Source organism: Phyllobates terribilis, unplaced genomic scaffold, assembly GCF_046119375.1.
Source record: "Phyllobates terribilis strain yellow unplaced genomic scaffold, ASM4611937v1 Scaffold_8__6_contigs__length_399053987, whole genome shotgun sequence".
Classification (NCBI taxonomy): Eukaryota; Metazoa; Chordata; class Amphibia; order Anura; family Dendrobatidae; genus Phyllobates; species Phyllobates terribilis.
The window spans coordinates 339924688-339944785 of record NW_027362768.1 but is presented as its reverse complement, the minus strand read 5'-3'; the positions used below and the strand labels follow the sequence as shown (position 1 = coordinate 339944785).

Below are 20098 nucleotides of genomic sequence, written 5' to 3'. Positions count from 1 at the left end.
CTCCATACAGTATAATGGGCCCCACATAGTCCTCCATACAGTATAATGGCCCCACATAGTCCTCCATACAGTATAATGGGCCCCACATAGTCCTCCATACAGTATAATGGTCCCCCCATAGTCCTCCATACAGAATAATGTGCCCCACATAGTCCTCCATGCAGAATAATGGCCCCACATAGTCCTCCATACAGAATAATTGGTCCCACATAGTCCTCCATACAGAATAATGGCACCATATAGTCCTCCATACAGTATAATGGGCCCCACATAGTCCTCCATACAGTATAATGGGCCCCACATAGTCCTCCATACACTATAATGGGCCCCACATAGTCCTCCATACAGAATAATGGGCCCCACATAGTTCTCCATACAGAATAATGGCCTCACATAGTCCTCCATACAGTATAATGGGCCCCACATAGTCCTCCATACAGTATAATGGGCCCCACATAGTCCTCCATACAGTATAATGGGCCCCACATAGTCCTCCATACACTATAATGGGCCCCACATAGTCCTCCATACACTATAATGGGCCCCACATAGTCCTCCATACACTATAATGGGCCCCACATAGTCCTCCATACACTATAATGGGCCCCACATAGTCCTCCATACACTATAATGGGCCCCACATAGTCCTCCATGCACTATAATGGGCCCCACATAGTCCTCCATACATTATAATGGGCCCCACATAGTCCTCCATACACTATAATGGGCCCCACATAGTCCTCCATACAGAATAATGGGCCCCACATAGTCCTCCATACAGAATAATGGGCCCCACATAGTCCTCCATACAGAATAATGGGCCCCACATAGTCCTCCATACAGAATAATGGGCCTCACATAGTCCTCCTTACAGTATAATGGGCCCCACATAGTCCTCCATACACTATAATGGGCCCCACATAGTCCTCCATACAGAATAATGGGCCCCACATAGTCCTCCATACAGTATAATGGGCCCCACATAGTCCTCCATACACTATAATGGGCCCCACTTAGTCCTCCATACAGTATAATGGGCCCCACATAGTCCTCCATACAGTATAATGTCCCCATATAAGGGTGGTGGTTCTGGTGTTGCAGGCCAATTCATTATGGGGAGCAGGCTCTTATATGAGCAGTACTTGGCACTATATACTTGAAACACTATGTACAGACAAAGGCAGCATCTTATTCATTTAACAATCTACCCAGTTCATTGTTATATAAATTTGTGATTGAGGATAATGTCACATTTGCATGTAGCTGAAAAGTGGGGTCCTGGAGTTGGTTACTTGTGGGCCCTTGGCACCCCAGTCCGACACTAACCGGGAGGGTACTAATCTCCTAAATAATCCTAAAGGTTATTACTGTAGATTTTTTAAATTGCTGTAATGGGGGGAGATATAGACCCCACAATCTTTCCTGAAATCTGTTCTTTAATTAAAGGGAAGCATCTATACTTGACGTGATACTTTTCAGCGATTCACAGGATTAATAAGGTTTGTCTATTTGTTATACGATGGGCTATAAAAGCTTCACATAACAGGTGCATGCCTAGTTTCCTCTGGTTTGGAGAAATTGTCCAAAGGATTTGTAAACCCCATTCGTTTCGGTGATATGATGACTGCTTTAACTCAGGACTAAAAACATTGACGGCCAACGAACCTCGGTCCCTGAGTAAACAATGAAGAGCTTGTGTCCAATGTATTCCTCGAGTTCATGTCATAAATGCAAAATTTAGGTCAGTTTCAAAGCCAAATGCAATATAATATATTAAAAATTAGCAATTAAATTTGCACTGCGCTGGGCCGATATCCATTGTGAACCTCCGTTTGCAGTCCATCTCCACTTCTTCACCTGGCATCTTCTGCCTGGCATCCTGGGCACATCAGTTGCTTACTAGTCTCAGCGATGTTCATTGCATTTCTCAATGTGTCACGGAGGCCAGTATGTGTCATAGGTGCCCGGGATTCGGGGCCGATGATGCTCGGTACCTTGGATGACCAGGCTGAATGTCGGACTTGGGCAGGATAAATTTTACTTGGCCATCTCTCCTGGTAATACCATTGTTCAGGATGATCATCAATCAGTCAGAGTGGAAATTGGCTATGAAGCATCTCTTGCCCTGGAGGATCTGACATATCCTTGGATTTCATGGCCAGTCTGATGATTTTATAAGTTTCTGTGTAATACCTAATTTGGCCTTTGGTATCGTTTAGTTCACACGTAGACCCCAGCTGATCACTAGAGGTCCAATCAGCAGGACATCCTCTAATCAGTTAAGAACATCATGGGACTCTCCTACTCAAAAGAGAATGCCCCTTTTATCTTGGGATCAAATATATGATACTGGGGGAAATATTTTACAGCTCACTGATCTTCTAACCTGTGAACGTTAGTTACTCCAACCCCTCCCCCAATCCGACTGGCACTACCACTCAGTGCTTTGCTACACATTGTGAAGTACATCAGATTTTCTCCAGGTGTGGGAACAACGATGGAAATGTCCATTGTGGTGGATGTACTATAAGAAGCTAATGTTCAGCAAGACTGAGCTGGTACAAGAGTAGACGGTTCAGGAGCCAAGTTAAAATGTAGTCACGTGACTCCTTTGATTTATTTTTTTCCTTGCACATTTCCCCATGTCGACTGTTTAATGGAGGCTTTTGTGCACCTGTATAGCACAGTGTGCTCACTCCATTTGAATAGGTTTCATATTGAGATCGCTAATCCAATGGAATCCACTTGTAGTTTTGGTTTCGGGGGCTTCTTTTCCCACAAACATAATAGAGTTTGGAGGTGGTGGGTGTCAGAGACTGATGAGCCGTCTAGATGTGATGGTGTTCTTCCCCCTACATCTCAGTGTAGTAGAAGTTCACACGTATGTGTCACTCCTGTCTGACAAACATGCTTGTCTCCAAGAAAGCCTTAATGCTAGGATGACCTCATGCTACGGTATGAATGTCCTCCACGGATTATGCTGATCTTCCACTTTTTTTTCCTTGCAATGGCAACAGACTCTAGTGAACAAGACGAAAACACAGCCAACAATTCACAAGAGCCAGCCGCACCACTTGCTCGGATCCTTCCTAGTTTTCCCACCATCACGGAAGCATCTCAGAAGTTGCCTCAATACCTACCTCCTACTGACGAGGAACGCCTTGGACCACTGCCTGACAACTGGGAGATGGCCTACACAGAGAATGGTGAAGTCTACTTCATAGAGTAAGTGGAGTATTTCTTGCATTATTTCTGAGGGCTTTTTTTATTATTGTGATGTTGTTGAGTATCTTCACTAGTTCCTGCCTGGTGGGTCATGATTTGGCTGTCGTCTAAATGTTCGTTCAGCAAACATCTATCTATCCCGACTCTCCTGTACACACGAGCACTCAACTTGGCCAATCGTTCATGTGTCTTCGATGGGAAGAGCGGAAAAAGCCGCTGCCAGGCACATTGGGGGGTAGAGTTGGGAGACCCCCTACACATCAGATGGTCATCCGGATCCAACGAAATTTCATCAAATATGTATAGGGGCTCCTTAGAGGCCATGGGAAAATGAAATTATGCCCACCCATCTTCCATACAAACATGTACACGTCCACTTAATAATTGCATCGAACCTACGGAACATATTGTGATTAAAATCTAAAAAATTCACTCTAGTGGTAATTGATTAACTCCAAAGTCTTTTCCAAATATAGATGTTTTCTTCTGGACATTTGAGGGTAGTTATTGTGTCAGAACTAGAGATGAGCAAATCGATCAGTAAAAAAATCTAATTAGTTAAAAATTTCATGATGTTGGCCCCCTCCTGTGTGACCGCTTGGGGCCAGTACCGGAGAGGAAGCACTGGAAAAGACAGGCATAGAGGGAGCTGTGAAGGTGAGAACCTAGAACATTTTTAACTACTTCTGTCCCTTCCGTTTATTGTACCTCGGGGTCATAATATTTTTTTTCACGGAAATCGGGACACTTTTGATTTGGACCAATTTTGTTTAGACTGAATGAAATCTGATGAGAGCTTTGAGTCAATCTGCCCAAGATGATTATCAGGAGATTTGGTCATCACTAGTCAGAGCCTTAGTCTAACCAAGGATCCTCTGTTACATTGGTGGGCTTTTCCTTGCTGCCTGACAATTCTGCAAGAGCGAGAATAGAGACCATATCGGTTGTCACCTAGTTTTTCTAGAATTATAGTTAAAATTTAAGCTAAAAAACAATTCGACTGGATGACTTATATTTCCTTTTATATTTTCCTGTTAAAAATAAAGAAAAAGATAAAAAGTAATAAACTATCCAGGCATTACCAGAAGGGCCATGGACACTTAAAAGACTGAGGGGAAAAAAATATTATTTTCCCCAAAAAACAGCCCAACACCTGTCAAGTACTTGTGTTTGGTATAGCATCATATCTTCAGTGAAGTGAAAGGAACCCAGCTGCAGTACCCCACACAACCTGAGGACAGATGTGGCGCTGTGTTTAGATGAAAACTGAGATTCTGACAATTTTTTTACACTGTTCATCTTACTTGTGCAACAATACCAATTATGTGTAGTTTTTATTCTTTTTTTTTCACGTTGTTATACTTTTTTTTTTCTTTTTATTGTCCCACTACATGACTTCACCATGCTGTTTGAACTAATATGGCAGACCGGGGGGTCATTGTTAAGCCGCTTGCCGTTATAACTACTTATCTGCACCGTGATTTTGCCCCCTTTTTCTGTTTAACCATTTACATGTTGCAGTAACTATTTACCGTGGCATCCACAGGGGTTAAGAGACTGAGATTAGAATGATCTCTGATCCAAACTTTTGCAACATGGTAAACAGCAGCAAAGTTTAGGCGATACCTGCTTGCGATGGCAAAAGCCCAACGCCCGTGCCATCACTGTGATATACATATATGGTGACTTGTGTAAGCTCCTCGGAGGCAGGGCTTATATATATATATAAAGCCCTGCCTCTGAGGAGCTTACACAATATATGTAAAAGTGATAAATGCTCTGCATGCTCTGCAAAAGCGATTTTCGAACCAAAATTAATTGGATGATGGCTATTGTAGTTGGTAACGGACCCATAACCCTTAATTCCCAAGGAGCCCCGATCTTCTCATCTGTTTTTGTTTGATCACAACTATTCCCCTCCATCACGCTCTCTGATGGACGTGCACCCTAAATCTACTTGAAAGCTTCCAGCGTTAATATTTTCAGGACGTGATCTGTCCTCGGATCGTAGTCTTCAATCTTCATCATTTTTCTCCTCAATCAGTGAAAAATCAGAAGTTCCGCAAGATCTGGCTAGTGCATAAAGTGGTATTTATTCTAACTGGCCGTCTCACAATACATGGTGTCTCAGAAGGAGATATTAATTCCTCACAAAGAACAAACCAGTCATCTGTGCAGTGCAGATACTGCTTGGTGAAGCAGGAAGCTGAACAAATCCCTTAACAACTGCATGTAGAGGGGGGAGGGAGGAACTGGGAATACAGTGTTTATGGTGTTAATCTGTATATTCATGATGACTGGCGCCCTCTGTCTGCACTTTTGGTGTACTGCATCCAGCCACTATTCACTATTGTATCCGTCCTCTTAGCTTAGTCATGTATTTGATATTCTTTTTTGCATGCAGCCTGCACATAGGTCACAAAATTAAGCGAGTGGATACTGCAAGGTTAATGCCTATGAGATGCTGGTAGACCCTTAAAATAGGTTCCCACAATGAGTGATGCATATTTTCACGTCTTACAGTTCCAGCAAAGTGGATAGGATTTATACAAAGCTCCTTCCTACTGTGCTTTTTTTTTGCACAGTGTAAACAGACCCGCGGTGCGTTTTTGAAATCCACACCATTCTATGCTGATTTTCCCCATAGAATTGCATTAAATGCATAAAATCTGCAGGTTAAAAAAAAATGCATATGGGGCTTCAGGTGAAACAAGGATAGTGTGGCGTGGATACCACGACAGAGAGGGGCCAGGAAAACGCGGCGTCTGGTTACATGAACTCCTGCACTTATTAGAACTTCTTCACCATCCTATTAAACAGTACAGGTTTCCTGTCATGGCAAGGGTTAATCAGTTCAGTTGATCTGCTGGGGCTCTCCATCCTGAATTGTCTCAGCTGTTTTGTGTTGGCCACTCCCCTCTGGTATATATGCTCATCACTGGCACTTGGGAGTTGCCAGTGATAGTTCTACTTCCTGGTTTGGTGGTGAAGGAGAGAGTTCAGTGTTTAGAGTTGGCAGTTGAAGAGTTTTTCAGAAGATTGCTGCATGGAATTGGTTTGCGTGTTTATCCTTATCCTTTCACATTTTTTTTCCCCCTTCCTATACCTTCTCTGTTTTCCACTCTGTTGTTTTGTGAGTGTATTTGTATGATTGTAGTTTTCTTTTATCCCTGTCAGTCTGGTTAGTGTTTTCCTATACACTTTGGCCCTTCACTTCCTTGGTTGGGTGAGGACTCAGATAAGGGTTAAGTTAGAAGCATAGCAAGGTATGAGACCCCAGCGTCTCCGCCATCCAGGGTAATCTGGGGGACTGGTATAGACTAGGGCGCCCCTAGTTTGAGGGACTGGATAGGTGCCCAAAGTCCCCTGTCTCTACGTGACAGATTGTTTTTATTCCTATACTATCATTCTACATGGAAACTAGTGTCGCCAAAGATGTTGCCATTTTCTATAGAACAATTTTCTTTATGCATCCAAACCAAATATGTTTGATACAGGGCTTGTACCAAGTGTAAAAGTTGTCAGCTATCTATAGGATACACGATAGTGCACAAATTCTTGAAGGTCCAAATATTTAGTATCCTTAAAGGGGTATTCTAGTTTAACGATTGAATGGTTATTTTGTAAAAATTAGACACATTTGAAAATAGTCTTTTTTGCATCAATTCCTCATGATTTTCAAGGTCTCTGCTTGCTGTTATTTAATAGAAACCTTTCATATACACTCCAGGGATATAAATTTGTGATAATTGCTGAGGTACAGTGCAGTTTTCAGAGCTGTATCTTTTAAAGGGGTTGTCCACTACTTGGACAACCCTTTCTCAATCCCTATGTTTCCCCCCAGTAAAATAAACTCACCTCCGGTGCCTGCGCCATTACAGCAGTGTCGGCACTGGCTCTCCCAGTGACATTGTTTTGCGATACTTACAGCTAATCTGCACTGGCTTCATTTTCCCCTCCTACAGATGTAATTGACACTTGAAGGAAGTGGGAGTTGTGGCTGCTCTCTGACTTCGACCGGATGTCTACATTCATCCGTAGGAAAGGAGAGTCAATCCTTCGCAGGTTGGCCGCAGGGATTGCGTGACATTATGTCATGGAATCCCCAGGAGAGCCTGTGCCGTCACAACTGGAACGGCGCTGGCACCAGAGGCGAATATAAATGATATTATTTATTTATAATTATTCCAAAGAGGTTGTCCGAGTAGTGGACAACCCCTTTTACCGTGTACCTGTGTGTCCATCATATGATCAGGACAGCTTCGTATCTGCTAGGAGTAAACGATGAAAGTCCTCATTAAATGACAGAACGGAATTGATGCAGAAAGTATGTTGTAAAACCAAATAACTTTTTATTATTCTTACAGGAGTATTGAGAGGAAACATTTTTTTATTCTTTTATAAATAGGAAATGTTTATTTACTTTTTTTTTTAATTTAAACAATATTTTCTCTTTCTTTGTCTCTTTTCAGCCATAACACAAAAACAACGTCTTGGTTAGACCCACGGTGCCTGAACAAACAGCAGAAGCCTCTAGAAGAATGTGAAGATGATGGTAAGTAGCAAAAAAGAACTGTGACATTATCATAAAGTCAGGATAATTAGCATTTTGGTGCTTCTAATTTTAATAATTTTAATATCAGGATTATGCAGCCATTATCATGTGAATTTTCAATGTAAACACACAAGCCTCATCTGGTCTAAGATTTTAATTTTTTTTAATAATGTATGCAGTTTGTATTGTGAAATCGGTGACCGATCTTCTGTAAGGGAATCTGTCAGCAGCATCTCCTTCCCCCTCCCAAACTAGTTATATGCAGGTGCATGTAGCTCTTTCAAAGACAAGTCCAGCAATCCCTTTACATGGCCAGTCCCATCCTCTTACTGAGAAATGAGCGTATGAATTGATATGCAAATGAGGCTGAAGGACTATGCTAGATCTGAAGCTTCTGTCACTCCAGCTCTATTCTCCACCCAGTGCAGCCTCCTCCTGCTTGACTTACTTTCTCATATGCCTGAAGTGATACAGCATAGAGGCTGACAGTCAAGCAAGAGGAAGTGGTGCTGAAGGACTATGGTAGATCTGAAACCTCTGTCACTCCATCTCTATTTCCCATCCAGTGCCGCCTCCTCCTGCTTAACTGACAGCCTCTATGCTGTGTGACTTCAAGCAAATGAGTCGTCAGTCAAGCAGGAGGAGGAGGCTGCGCTGGGAAAGGAATAGAGCTGGAGTGCCAGAGACTTCAGATCTACCATAGTCCTTCAGCCTCATTTGCATATCAATTCATACTCTGATTTCTCAGTAATGAAGCAAGGGACTGGAAATGTAAAGGTATTGCTGGACTTGTCTTTTAAAGAGCTGCATGCACATATAAATAGTTAGGGGGATGAAACTCTACTGACAGATTTCCTTTAAGATTTAATGTAGATGTAGAAAGCTTTTTAAGATTTATTTTCTTTTGTAAAATGCAAATCCTTTGATCATAATTGGTTACATAACCGGCATATATAAAATCTTACTTCTGTGTACTATATCTTCAAGTTATTTTTTTATATATATATATTCACTTCTATTTCAGTTTGGTTTTTTTTAACCCTTAGTATGGAAAAAAAAAGTTGTCATTTGGCATTCATCAGCAAGCAGGTTATCTGCTGTTGTCAGATCCTACCGTAGCTTAACTCACAGTATTACAATAGCTTGTATGATACTAACTGGATATTTATTCATTATTTTCACATTATCTGATATATATATGCTAAATAAGTGCATTGACTGATAAAAATAAGAGATTTATCAACAGCAGCTTGTGGTGTATTTTTGGGTTACGTCTTTTATAGGTGGAGGAGAAGCCAAACACTTGATAACCACTAAATGCACTATACGTTTGTTATGGGCATGTTAGGTGCTAAACCTAAAAAGTGTCTCATATATGAAAAATTGACCAGACAAAAAGTATAATTTAGGTCTTTAGTAGTGATGTGCGAGTATGTTCGGTTAACCCTTTAAGCAAGTATGCTCGGGCGAGTACCGAGTATCTTCAGAGTACTCGGTGATATGTTTGAATCACTCCCGTGTGCATGATTTGCCACTGTTTGACAGCTTTAATACATATGAGGAATGCTTGTTTCTTAAGCATTCCTCACATGTATTAAAGCTGTCAAACAGTCTCAAATCATGCACACAGGAGTGATTCAAACATATCACCGAGTACGCTGAAGATGCTCGGTACTCGCCCGAGCATACTCCCGAAAGGGTTAACCAAACATACTCGCTCATCACTAGTCATTAGTGGTGGTGGTCAAGTCAAGAAATCCATCAGAAATCTAAAATATCTGAAACTTTGAGATTGTTGCGTCTACTTTCCATCTCTCCCATAGTTTGAAAAAAGATTGTTTGGAGAGCACAACCCCATTTGTAAATTGCCAGAGCCCCTTAAAAAATGCAAGAATGAATGCTTACCCACTGAAATCAAGCGGCATCGATATTATCCATTAATTTTATGATCCTCCAAACCGCAGAGACTTGGTGGATGCAAGTTTTGATTTTAAAGCGTAAGTAAACTTTTTTAAATTAATTATTGATCACTCTTTGCAAAGTTATTAACCTTTGTCATATACTCCATTACTCGATCTCTCAAACTCCTTGCTGAAAGGGCTGATTTAACTGCTTTTTTCGTGCACTTAGAATAGCTGTTTTTTACACTGCAAGACTAGCAAATATCCGTTCCCCAGTCTGATGTTCTCTGCTCTACTTCCCCATGCTTAGACAGTGAGAAAGTTTATCAATTTATGTCTTGAGCATGAGAGCGGGAAGAAGAGAAGCTCACACAGGTGTACGGATATTTGCTAGACCTGCAGTTCAAAACAGCTATTCAAAGTGCATGAAGAAGGCAGATAAAAAGCCCTTCCAGCAAGGAGGTTGGAAGCAAAATAAGGTAAAGGAGCACATTACAAAGGTTCATAACGCTGCAAAAACTGTCAATAATTAAATAAAAAAGTTTAGTTACTCTTTAACCAAGAAATAAATCAGATGCTCCCTAAAAGTCACCAGCTTTTTGCTACCCCCAGCCTGATGTAAGGGCAGAGAACCTGATTCCATCAATATATCACTTAGTTTACTGGGTGCAGTAGTTGTGATACAATCACAGTTTTCTCTGTTGCAGAGCTCAGAATGCTGAGCTGTGTATAACCCCACCCACAGCCCTGATTGGCCTCTGTGTATACTGTATATTGACAGAAAGCTGTTAATCAGTGCTGGGGGTGTGGTTGGACTAGTCAGCACCAGACACCTAGTCCTGTAGTGATAATCTCCTGCTGATAAAACACTGATTTTATTGAGACCATAAAACACAGCCTGTTAAGTGACACATTGCTGGAATCAGGGTCTCTTCCCCTACACCATGCTGCTCTCAGATTACATATGAAAAAAAAAACCTGCTGACAGATTAGTTTTAAAGCTGGCTACAAACCTTTGAAACTTTTGTAAAGCATTTAAACATCAAATTTGCATTATCGTGTGAAGTCGGCCAAAGCTACTTTGCCAAAACTATCTAATTCAAAAAGTTTGTGAAAAATCATTAGCCAGTCTAGTTGTCACCTGTAGCCAGAGTAGCGGGGAAAAAAATGATCTGCCTACTTCGAAGCCATGAGTAAACTTTATATCTGTGGACTATTTGCTTCCAATTAAATTTAATTAATTGGACGACTCTAAAGACAAAGTAAAAAAAATGATAAGTTTGTCAAATTAGGTTCTTTTTGTATCCTGCACTCGCAAAGTTTATAAAGTCCACATGAAAACTAGTTATGGAGATTATATACTTCTGTCCTATAATTCCTTTCTCTAGAAGAAGAAATTTCAAATCAAGTCTTATTCTGTAATGCTCAATTACTCCCGCCTATCGAATTACTCGTATATACCCCATGTGTCCCGTAAAAAGTTGTTCGGTATTCATTAAGCCGTCTCGTACAGCTCCCTGTGTTACAATAGCTGACTGATTAGTGTCGTAAAAATATGAAGCTGAACAAAAAAAGCAAGTAATGTAGATTTTTCATTCATAATAGATGCAATTGCGCTGCTTTAACATACAATTTAAAGGGGTTGTCTCTGGAGGAACGAGCCCACCCATGAGGATTTCCCAAGCATTTTCACACTTTCGATAGTCAAAGTCCAAGTACGGACTACGATGACTGGACCGACTGCAGGTTTTTGCCCCTAAGTCAGCAGTCTCATGAGGCTGTTGAGTTTTCGGTCCGGAAACCCCATGGCTCATGGTCCCTGCTTGGACTGTGAATGTCAGACGTACGATACCGGCCTAACAGTTCATTTCTGGGCGTCAGAAAAGTTTTCTTTGTTTTTAAATATGAAAACAGTCCTTGTAAGATGAGGCCAGAAAAACACTTAAAATCAAATCCCTTTAAATTAAGTCCCTTTAAATTGAGGCCTTGGAAAAAAAATGCTAAATATGTTCCTAAATCAACAGGAATTCTACGATTTCAGTAAAGTTGAACCATAGATGCAAAATTAAAGGAATTTACAAAGTTTTTTTTTTTTGTAAAACAGCGCCACTCGTGATCACAGGTTGTGTCTGGTATTGCAGTTCAGCTTATTTGATGTGAATGAGGCTGAGCTGCAATACCAGACACATCCAAAGACGTGTGTGGTGCTATTTTTTGTAAGATTGCAGACGGAATTTAAAAATTTCTTATACAGCCCTTTGTAAACAAGAGAAGTTATATGAGATTTCCAAAATATTGACTGTTTCTTTTTTTTTTTTTTTTTTTTTTTTTTTAACTCTTCAGAAACCATGCCGGAGGGCTGTGTTTGGTATTAGAGCTAGTTAAGTGAATAGACTGAGCTACAATACCAAACATCACCAATAGACAAGAGTGGCGCTGTTTCTGAGTCATACCAAAGTCCATACAATTTAGTGATGGTATTTTTTCCTGTTCATTGTTCGTTCCTCATTCTTACTAACCATTCATTTGTCAAAATAATTATGACCAGGACATTGTTGAATGAGGGAACGTAAAGGTATTGAGAATTTGGGGTTTATTTCTACTCCTTGCCAAAATCCAAAGCTGAGATTTACTGTATGGTGGTTTATAATCAGTTTATTTTGCGGTAGTTCCAGTTCTTTTAGTTGAAAATGCAAGGTCACATAATGCTGTAGACCCGGTGGTCTCCCTCCTGAGACTTTCTAGCTGGGGATCCCCGGGTTGGAGGCTGCAGCCTGAGACTGTGGGGAAAGTTCTGAGACTGTTCTATTCTACACGCAGGTTGATTCTCTCTAACTTTGAAATATTTTGATCTCTAAAAGGGGATTACAAAAAAAAGGCCATTTATAAAGTATCCCCTTTAGTATGGCTACATTTTTGACCAAATTTTGCAAAAGTAAAAAAATTTGTAAATTTTCTCTTTCAAGTTGTGTTCATTTTTTTTCCCTACTTTTTCATACATTAACAACGTTATAGTAAATTTAGTCTTTTTAATTAACACATTGTAAAAATTTGTACTTACATTTTCTACAATTTTCAGTCCCCAAATTTAAAATTTGGTAAATTGAATAGTTTTAAACAGACTCGTTTGAACACTTGAAAACCCATCGGTCATCACAAAGTTTCATCTTTTTATTTTTTGGTGTTAACTTTCCAGATTAGATGGTATCAACCTGTAACATTGGTTTTAAGGATTTATTACTTTTTTTTTACTAATGGGAATTTCCAACTTGGTGTCGGTATCTGAATTTATTTTCTTTTAATCTCTCTGTCTCATTTACTGCTCTTGCCTTGGAGAAGAAGGGGTCCACACCGAGGAACTGGACAGTGAACTAGGTAATTCGTCCCTCTACATTTTTATTACCTTTCGCAGTTGCAAACGTGATATTATACTGTTTTTTAAATGTATATTTTTTATTTTAAGCAAATTAGTGCTCCATAATTAAAGGCAATGAATATTACCTTAATTTCCGATTTGACTGATGGCCAGCCTTTACAGTTAATTGAAGCATTTAATCTAATTGGTCAAAAAGCATCATGTGACCATGCATCTACCTTTTTATTTCTCACTTTCAAAAATTAACATTATTGCTTTTTTTCCCAATTTTGTGGCTTTTACTATGACGATTTTGCTTTTTTTATTTTGAAACATGCAAAGTTACGGTGGCTTTCCCAGCATTTCTAATCTTCTAAATACTTTCCTTATAAAATTGAAATTATGGAGCTCTTTTATTAGAGCTCATTGTGTTGCCCCTCTATTATTCCTCCGGGAACAGGTTAACTGACAACTGGGCGTTACCCAGAGTCTCTACACAGACTGACATTGCCAACACTAATTGGAAAGTATGAAATTATAAAAGGCACATTTTATTGCTATGGAGAGCGGTGAGACCCAGTTTTAATCCTTTTTTTTCCCATGAGAAATAACAGAACAACGGAACACTGCAGAATTCTAATAAAAATATTCCAGAATAGGTACCCTATATACTCGAGTATAAGCCGAGGCACCTAATTTTACCACAAAAAACTGGGAAAACTTACTGACTCAAGTATAAGCCTAGGGTGGGAAATGCAGCAGCTATTAGTAAATTTCCCAATCCTGGTATACATGGTCCCCTCATCCCCAATCCTGGTATGCATGGCATCCCTCATCCCCCATCCTGGTATGCATGGCCCCCTCATCCCCAATCCTGGTAAGCATGGCACCCCTCATCCCCAATCCTGGTAAGCATGGCACCCCTCATCCCCAATCCTGATATGTATGGCCCCCCTATCCAGGTATGCATGGCTCCTTCATTCCCAATCCTGGTATGCATGGCTCCTTCATCCCCAATCCTGGTATGCATGGCCCCCTCATCCCCAATTCTGGTATGCATGGCCCCCTCATCTCCAATCCTGGTATGCATGGCCCCCTCATCCCCAATCCTGGTATGCATGGCACCCCTCATCCCCAATCCTGGTAAGCATGGCACCCCTCATCCCCAATCCTGATATGTATGGCCCCCCTATCCAGGTATGCATGGCTCCTTCATTCCCAATCCTGGTATGCATGGCTCCTTCATCCCCAATCCTGGTATGCATGGCCCCCTCATCCCCAATTCTGGTATGCATGGCCCCCTCATCTCCAATCCTGGTATGCATGGCCCCCTCATCCCCAATCCTGGTGTGCATGGCCCCCTCATCCCCAATTCTGGTATGCATGGCCCCCTCATCCCCAATTCTGGTATGCATGGCCCCTTCATCCCCAATCCTGGTATGTATGGCCCCCTAATCCCCTATCCTGGTATGTATGGGCGCCCTCATCCCCAATACTGGTATGCATGCCCCCCCCTGTTCTGGTATGCTTGGCTCCCTCATCACTGTACACTTGAAAAAAATAAACACTTCTACTCACCTTGTTCCCTGTGATCCAGCGCTGTGTCTTGTCTGCCAGCAGCTCACCTCTGCATCTGAGCAGCACATGACCTCACTGCCATGCGCCCTCAGATGCTGAGGTGAGCTGCGGGGATATTCACTCTTCTCCATGCCGGGACTATGGCAGTGGAGAGGAGTGAATATCCATGTTCTTTTAATACCGTGCGCACAGTGTCAGCAGCGCCGCAGCTCCCACTGCGGCTCAGCGATTCTCCGTGCCCGCTACTAAAGAGAATGAATATTCACTCCTCTCCACGCCCATGGAAGTGGAGTAAAGTGAATATGCATTCCCTTTAGTAGCGGGCACGGAGGATCACTGAGCCGCAGTGGGAGCCGCGGCGCTGCTGACAGTGCGCACGCTATTAAAGAAATGAATATTCACTCATCTCCACTCCCATGGACGTGGAGAAGGGTGAATATTTATTTCCCTTTAACAGCAGGCACATGTGGTAGCTGCAGCAGCGGCTACTGCGTGTGCTCTGCTCCTCCACCGCTGCAACCCCCCCTCCACTATCCACCACCGGAATCTATATACTATACCCGAGTATTTAAAGTATATACCCGAGTATAAGCCGAGGGGGGGCTTTTTCAGCCTAAAAAAAAAAAAAAAGTTGGCTTATACTTGAGTATATACAGTATTTTATGAAAAATGCAAGTGTTTCCAAATACAGAAATGTCTGTAGAGATCCCAGGTCCTTCATTCTTTTCCATGTTTTTGCATGTGAATGTCTTCCATCCATAAAGAAAATATAGAACATATTCTAACACTTACTAATACATTAATATTAATGTTTTTTTGAAAAAATATATAACATGGAGTATTATTAAAATTATATCTGTGCCATAGACTTGAATGGAACATGCTCAACTTGGTCTCCGTGGAAAACAGAGAACTTCTGGCAATCGTTGGGTTTACAGTGGTCAGATCATCGCGATCTACCAGTTACCCCCCTATCCACTGGATAGGTGATAATTTGTGTAGACCAGAAGACCCTTTCTAAGTTTACAGACTGAACTAGAGGGCAACAAACCCCACACATTAGCCCTTGGTATGAACATTCTAACATTTTCTGTAGATTTTTGATTATTTTTGACCTGTTTCAAAAGGAATCATGGGGTTAGTTGAGCTGGAAGCAAAGAGGAGAAATCCAGCTCCATGGACATAAAAGATCTTCTTTATTGGTATATGTTAAAGTTCCAAATAACATCCACATCGGCTTAGAGCAGGGATGTCAAAATCAAACACACTGAGGGCCAAAATTAAAAACTTGGACAATGTCGTGGGTCCACCAGTATACAGTGCAATGGGCCCCACATAGTAATCCATACAGAATAATGGTCCGCACACAGTCCTCCATACAGAATAATGGGCACCACATAGTCCTCCATACAGAATAATGGGCCCCACATAGTCCTCAATAAACAATAATGACCCCACATAGTCCTCCATACAGAATAATGGGCTCCACATAGTTGTCCATAAAGAATAATGGCCCCACATAGTCCTCCATACAGAATAATGGCCCCACATAGTCCTTCATACAGTATAATGGGCACCACATAGTCCTCCATACAGAATAATGGGCCCCACATAGTCCTACATACAGAATAATGACCCCACATAGTCCTCCATACAGAATAATGGGCCCCACATAGTCCTCCATACAGAATAATGACCCCACATAGTCCTCCATACAGAATAATGGTCCAGCTTGGTCCTCCATACAGAATAATGGCCCCACATTGGGGTGGTGGTTCTGGTGTCGTGGGCCAAATAAAATCACCCTGCGGGCCAAATTTGGCCCACGGGCTAGAGTTTGACATGTATGGTTTAGAGCAATAAAAAAATACTGATGCGTTTCTGGTGTGTAAAGCACCTTCAGTCATGTTATCATGGTTAGTTGAGCCACACTACTAGAATAGTATCTTAGTATCTGGATGGGAGTGGCGCTGTACCAACAGAAATTTGGAAGGGTTTGTGGTGTTCCATGGAGCTTTTCAGATCCAGGATCCCAACTGTGTATGGACAAGTTCTACGATTTTTTGGCCATGCACATAATAAGACAGTCTGGCGAGTGTTCGTGCTGCAGAACTACCTCCCCTCTCTTTCCCATACACATGAGTGCTCACCTCGGTTGTGTTTTCAGCAAGGAGGAAACTGCTGCCAGACACTATGGCAGTGACTTATCTTCCACTGAAAACTAATCATTGGGTGGGACTGTGCTGCAGTACCAGCATATTACTTGGATGGGGGGTAGAGTTGTGCCATGAAATAGTCGGTAAGGGTTGTGTTGCACCAAAGAGCCTTGAAGATCCAGGATCCTAACTGTATACAGAGAAATTCTACAACTTTCTCACCTTAAAGGGGTTTTCTGGTTTTGAATAACTCCTGGGGTCTAACGAAAAACGTTTCTCCTTGTGGGGAGTGACAAGCCAAGCCTGGCATGTCTGAGTGAGGAGACTTTTTTACCGTGCAATGCTCCTCTGGGAAATAAATATTGCAAGGCTCGTTAAAGCGACTATATTGACTTTTAGGATCACTGCTTCCAATAGTTGATGGCCGGAGAAGACGGGTTTTCCAAAACAGAAAAAAAAAAACTTAAAACCTGGCAAGGTGCGAAAAAACTGTCGACCGATTGTTGGTTCGGCAGACATGAGTGCTCAGCTGACTTTTCCGTACTTATGAGAATACAAACGTGAAAGACCGAGGAGAAAACGCTGCCAGACACCATCGTCTGGTCCTGTAGAATTGGTGGGTTCAACAGACAAGTTCCACTCAAGGCTGTTGCACAAAGTTCTTCTGTGTTTTTTTCCAGACAAGTCAGTTTAATAGGAATATTTATTAAACTATTTAGCAGCTCTGCAAATTTTGAGTCGCTTCAGTGCACTTTAATATTTTCTTCTTAATTTAGACCGAGCCGCAGTGATACACTCGGGGAACTAATAGAGAATTAAACAGGACTAATTGCTCTAGCCTGATGTGATATATTATGGCCTAATATACAGAAATATGCAAAAACTGTCACGGACGGGAAAAAAAAGAAAAAATCAGCCTCTGAATCTCAAGCAAATTTATCTTCTGCGACTCTGCTTTATTTTGTATCTTGACTGTAACCCAGATTCTATAATGGATTACAACCCATAACTATTACACAGTAATGCGGATTTTATAATTGATGTAAATGCAAATTTTATTAGTCTTTGCTCCAGCCCAGCAATTTCATTCTGCATTGGTTACTGTCCTTCTTTACAGAGGAGGAACCAGTGTCGGACTGGGGTGCCAAAGGTCCACCAGTAACATCAACTCCGGGGCCCTACTTTTCAGCTACATGCAAATATGACTTTATCCTTATTCACAAAATTCATAGCAATAAACTGGGTTGATTTTTAAATTAATACGATGCTGCCTTTACTGTTATATGGTGAATCAAGTGTATTGTGCCAAGTGCTGCTCATATAAGTGTGTTACGATACTGGTTAGCACTGATGGACCAGCACCAGTGGCTGAAGGAGCATGAGCAAGAACTGCAAGTGGTGGTATCAGTTCTTGGAGTTAGCAAATGAGTTGTAGAAAACAATCCGTAGACAGGTAAGAACAGTCTGGGTAAGACAGTCCAGGAGCTGAAGACTGGAACTAGACTAAACTGCTAGACACAATACTCAAGCATTGAGTGAGAGATCCATGTGGCTTTAAGTAGGCCCAAACAGGAAACAAGATGGATTCCATAGGTTCAGAATCTGCCATCTTGGTAAAGGGCATTTGCAGAACACAACAGCAGCCTCCAGGGGTAAGGAGTGAAACTGCAAAACAATTATTAAGGTGAACAATAGCCGCCATTAGTGGTGAAACTGTACAAGGACAACAGGAATCCTGACAAAGTGGGTGGTGGCCAATTCCTGCACAGGGGCCCACCGGAGGATTCTCCTGTGAGTTAGTCCAAACCTGGGGGTAATGTACAGCCCCTGGGCCCTAATGAAAAACCTGTAACAGTCCTGCACCCCAACTATCACGCAGTGTTTATTGTACTAGTCTCTATCTATGGGGCAAACAATCTTTTGGACATCATTAAGCTTTTGGCTCAGGGTGTAATAAACAAAAACAAAATCTTAAAAAAATGACTACTTTACGCAAGTTCATAGCAACTCGAATAATGATATATTTTTCCACTTGGCTCAGGCCACTGTAGTTCTTTAATCAGGGACTGTTACATTTAGAATCTGTCAAGAAGTTGTTCAGTCCTCACGTAGCACATTTTAGAGCACAAGGAGCTGAGAAGATTGATATATAGGTTTGTAGGAAAATATTAAGTATAACATATTTATTCATCTAAATCCTGCTTCCTCTGGGCTTAGGAGTCCAGTAGGCGGAGCTTCTGTACTCCTAAAGGAACAAAACTAACCAACTAAAATACAGGGTACAATGAATCTTTCTCGGACAAAGTTTTAGTTACTTGTTTTCTTTTCTCAGAGATTCTTACATTGTTCCGTTCTTCTGTTTTTCCTGGTGGAAGAATACAGTCGGCACTTGAATTTTTGAGTGATGCTCACAACTAGGGATGGTGACAAATGTACATATAGTAATGGAAGGAATTACATGTAGATTAATTTAATCAAATCATTATATTTGTGAGAATTTTTGGTTCAACTTGAGCCTGTGAAACATTCGAAAAAAAAAAAAATCATTTTGACCCAAAACGCGTCAAGAAAATAATTTTTTCTTCGGTAGAAAATAAATCTACACGGAATACTGCAAAAGTGAGTGCCGGTCTTCCTTTACTATATAAATTAAAAACTGGGTATTACCATTCCCAGGACAAAGAGGTGTGCCACTACATACTCTGACAGTGCCCAATCAGTACTGACAGTGCCCAATCAGTACTGACAGTGCAGGAAAACGCCTCTTAGATAATAGGGGATGGGAAGACCCAGTTGTCAAATTATTCCTAAAATTTCCAGGAGGAATAACAGAGGAATGGCACAATGCATAATTAGGAGAAAAAATTATTTTTTGGAGGAATATTAGGATTTACAGTCTTCTTTGATTTCCCAAAAAACGTTGCATTATAGGGTTTTAGATTCCTTGTAATTTCCACCTACATCCCATCCACGTGCCTCTAATTACGTATCCAGTCACCCACCCGTCTCATTAAATATCAGATTATGGAAATATGTCAGTGGGCTTTGCCTCTGGTCTGCAGCCAAACGGCAATGAAAACATCTTCTAATTAGTCCGTGTGTATTTTGTGTTGTGCCGGAGTTTAGACTGCGCCATTTCCTACCCTTATGGCGGAGCGGATAAAATCTGCTAATATTACTGTGTAAATGTGTATTCTGCACTTTCCTCCTATGTACAATATGCTTCTTGATTTTTAGTCACAGGCAGCAATATTGTAGAGGTCTGTTTGTTGTATTTGGGGTAAATTGATGAAATAACATTAATTACTGCTTTGCTAATACCGCCTGA

The 20098-nt window shown here is 41.3% G+C and overlaps 1 protein-coding gene across 13 annotated transcripts in view; it reads left to right on the top strand.

Moving 5' to 3' along the window:
• The window catches only part of MAGI1 (membrane associated guanylate kinase, WW and PDZ domain containing 1), a 504160-nt gene that overhangs the window by 388412 nt on the left and 95650 nt on the right, over window positions 1–20098 (top strand). For 6 of the 13 annotated variants that reach the window (XM_073644691.1, XM_073644693.1, XM_073644689.1 and 3 more), the window contains exons 5-7: window positions 3018–3225; window positions 7698–7780; window positions 13018–13056. In XM_073644691.1, the coding sequence (XP_073500792.1) occupies window positions 3018–3225; window positions 7698–7780; window positions 13018–13056 (330 nt within the window). The remainder of the gene's footprint in view (window positions 1–3017; window positions 3226–7697; window positions 7781–13017; window positions 13057–20098) is intronic. The other 7 variants (XM_073644692.1, XM_073644696.1, XM_073644688.1 and 4 more) reach the window with 2 other exon arrangements.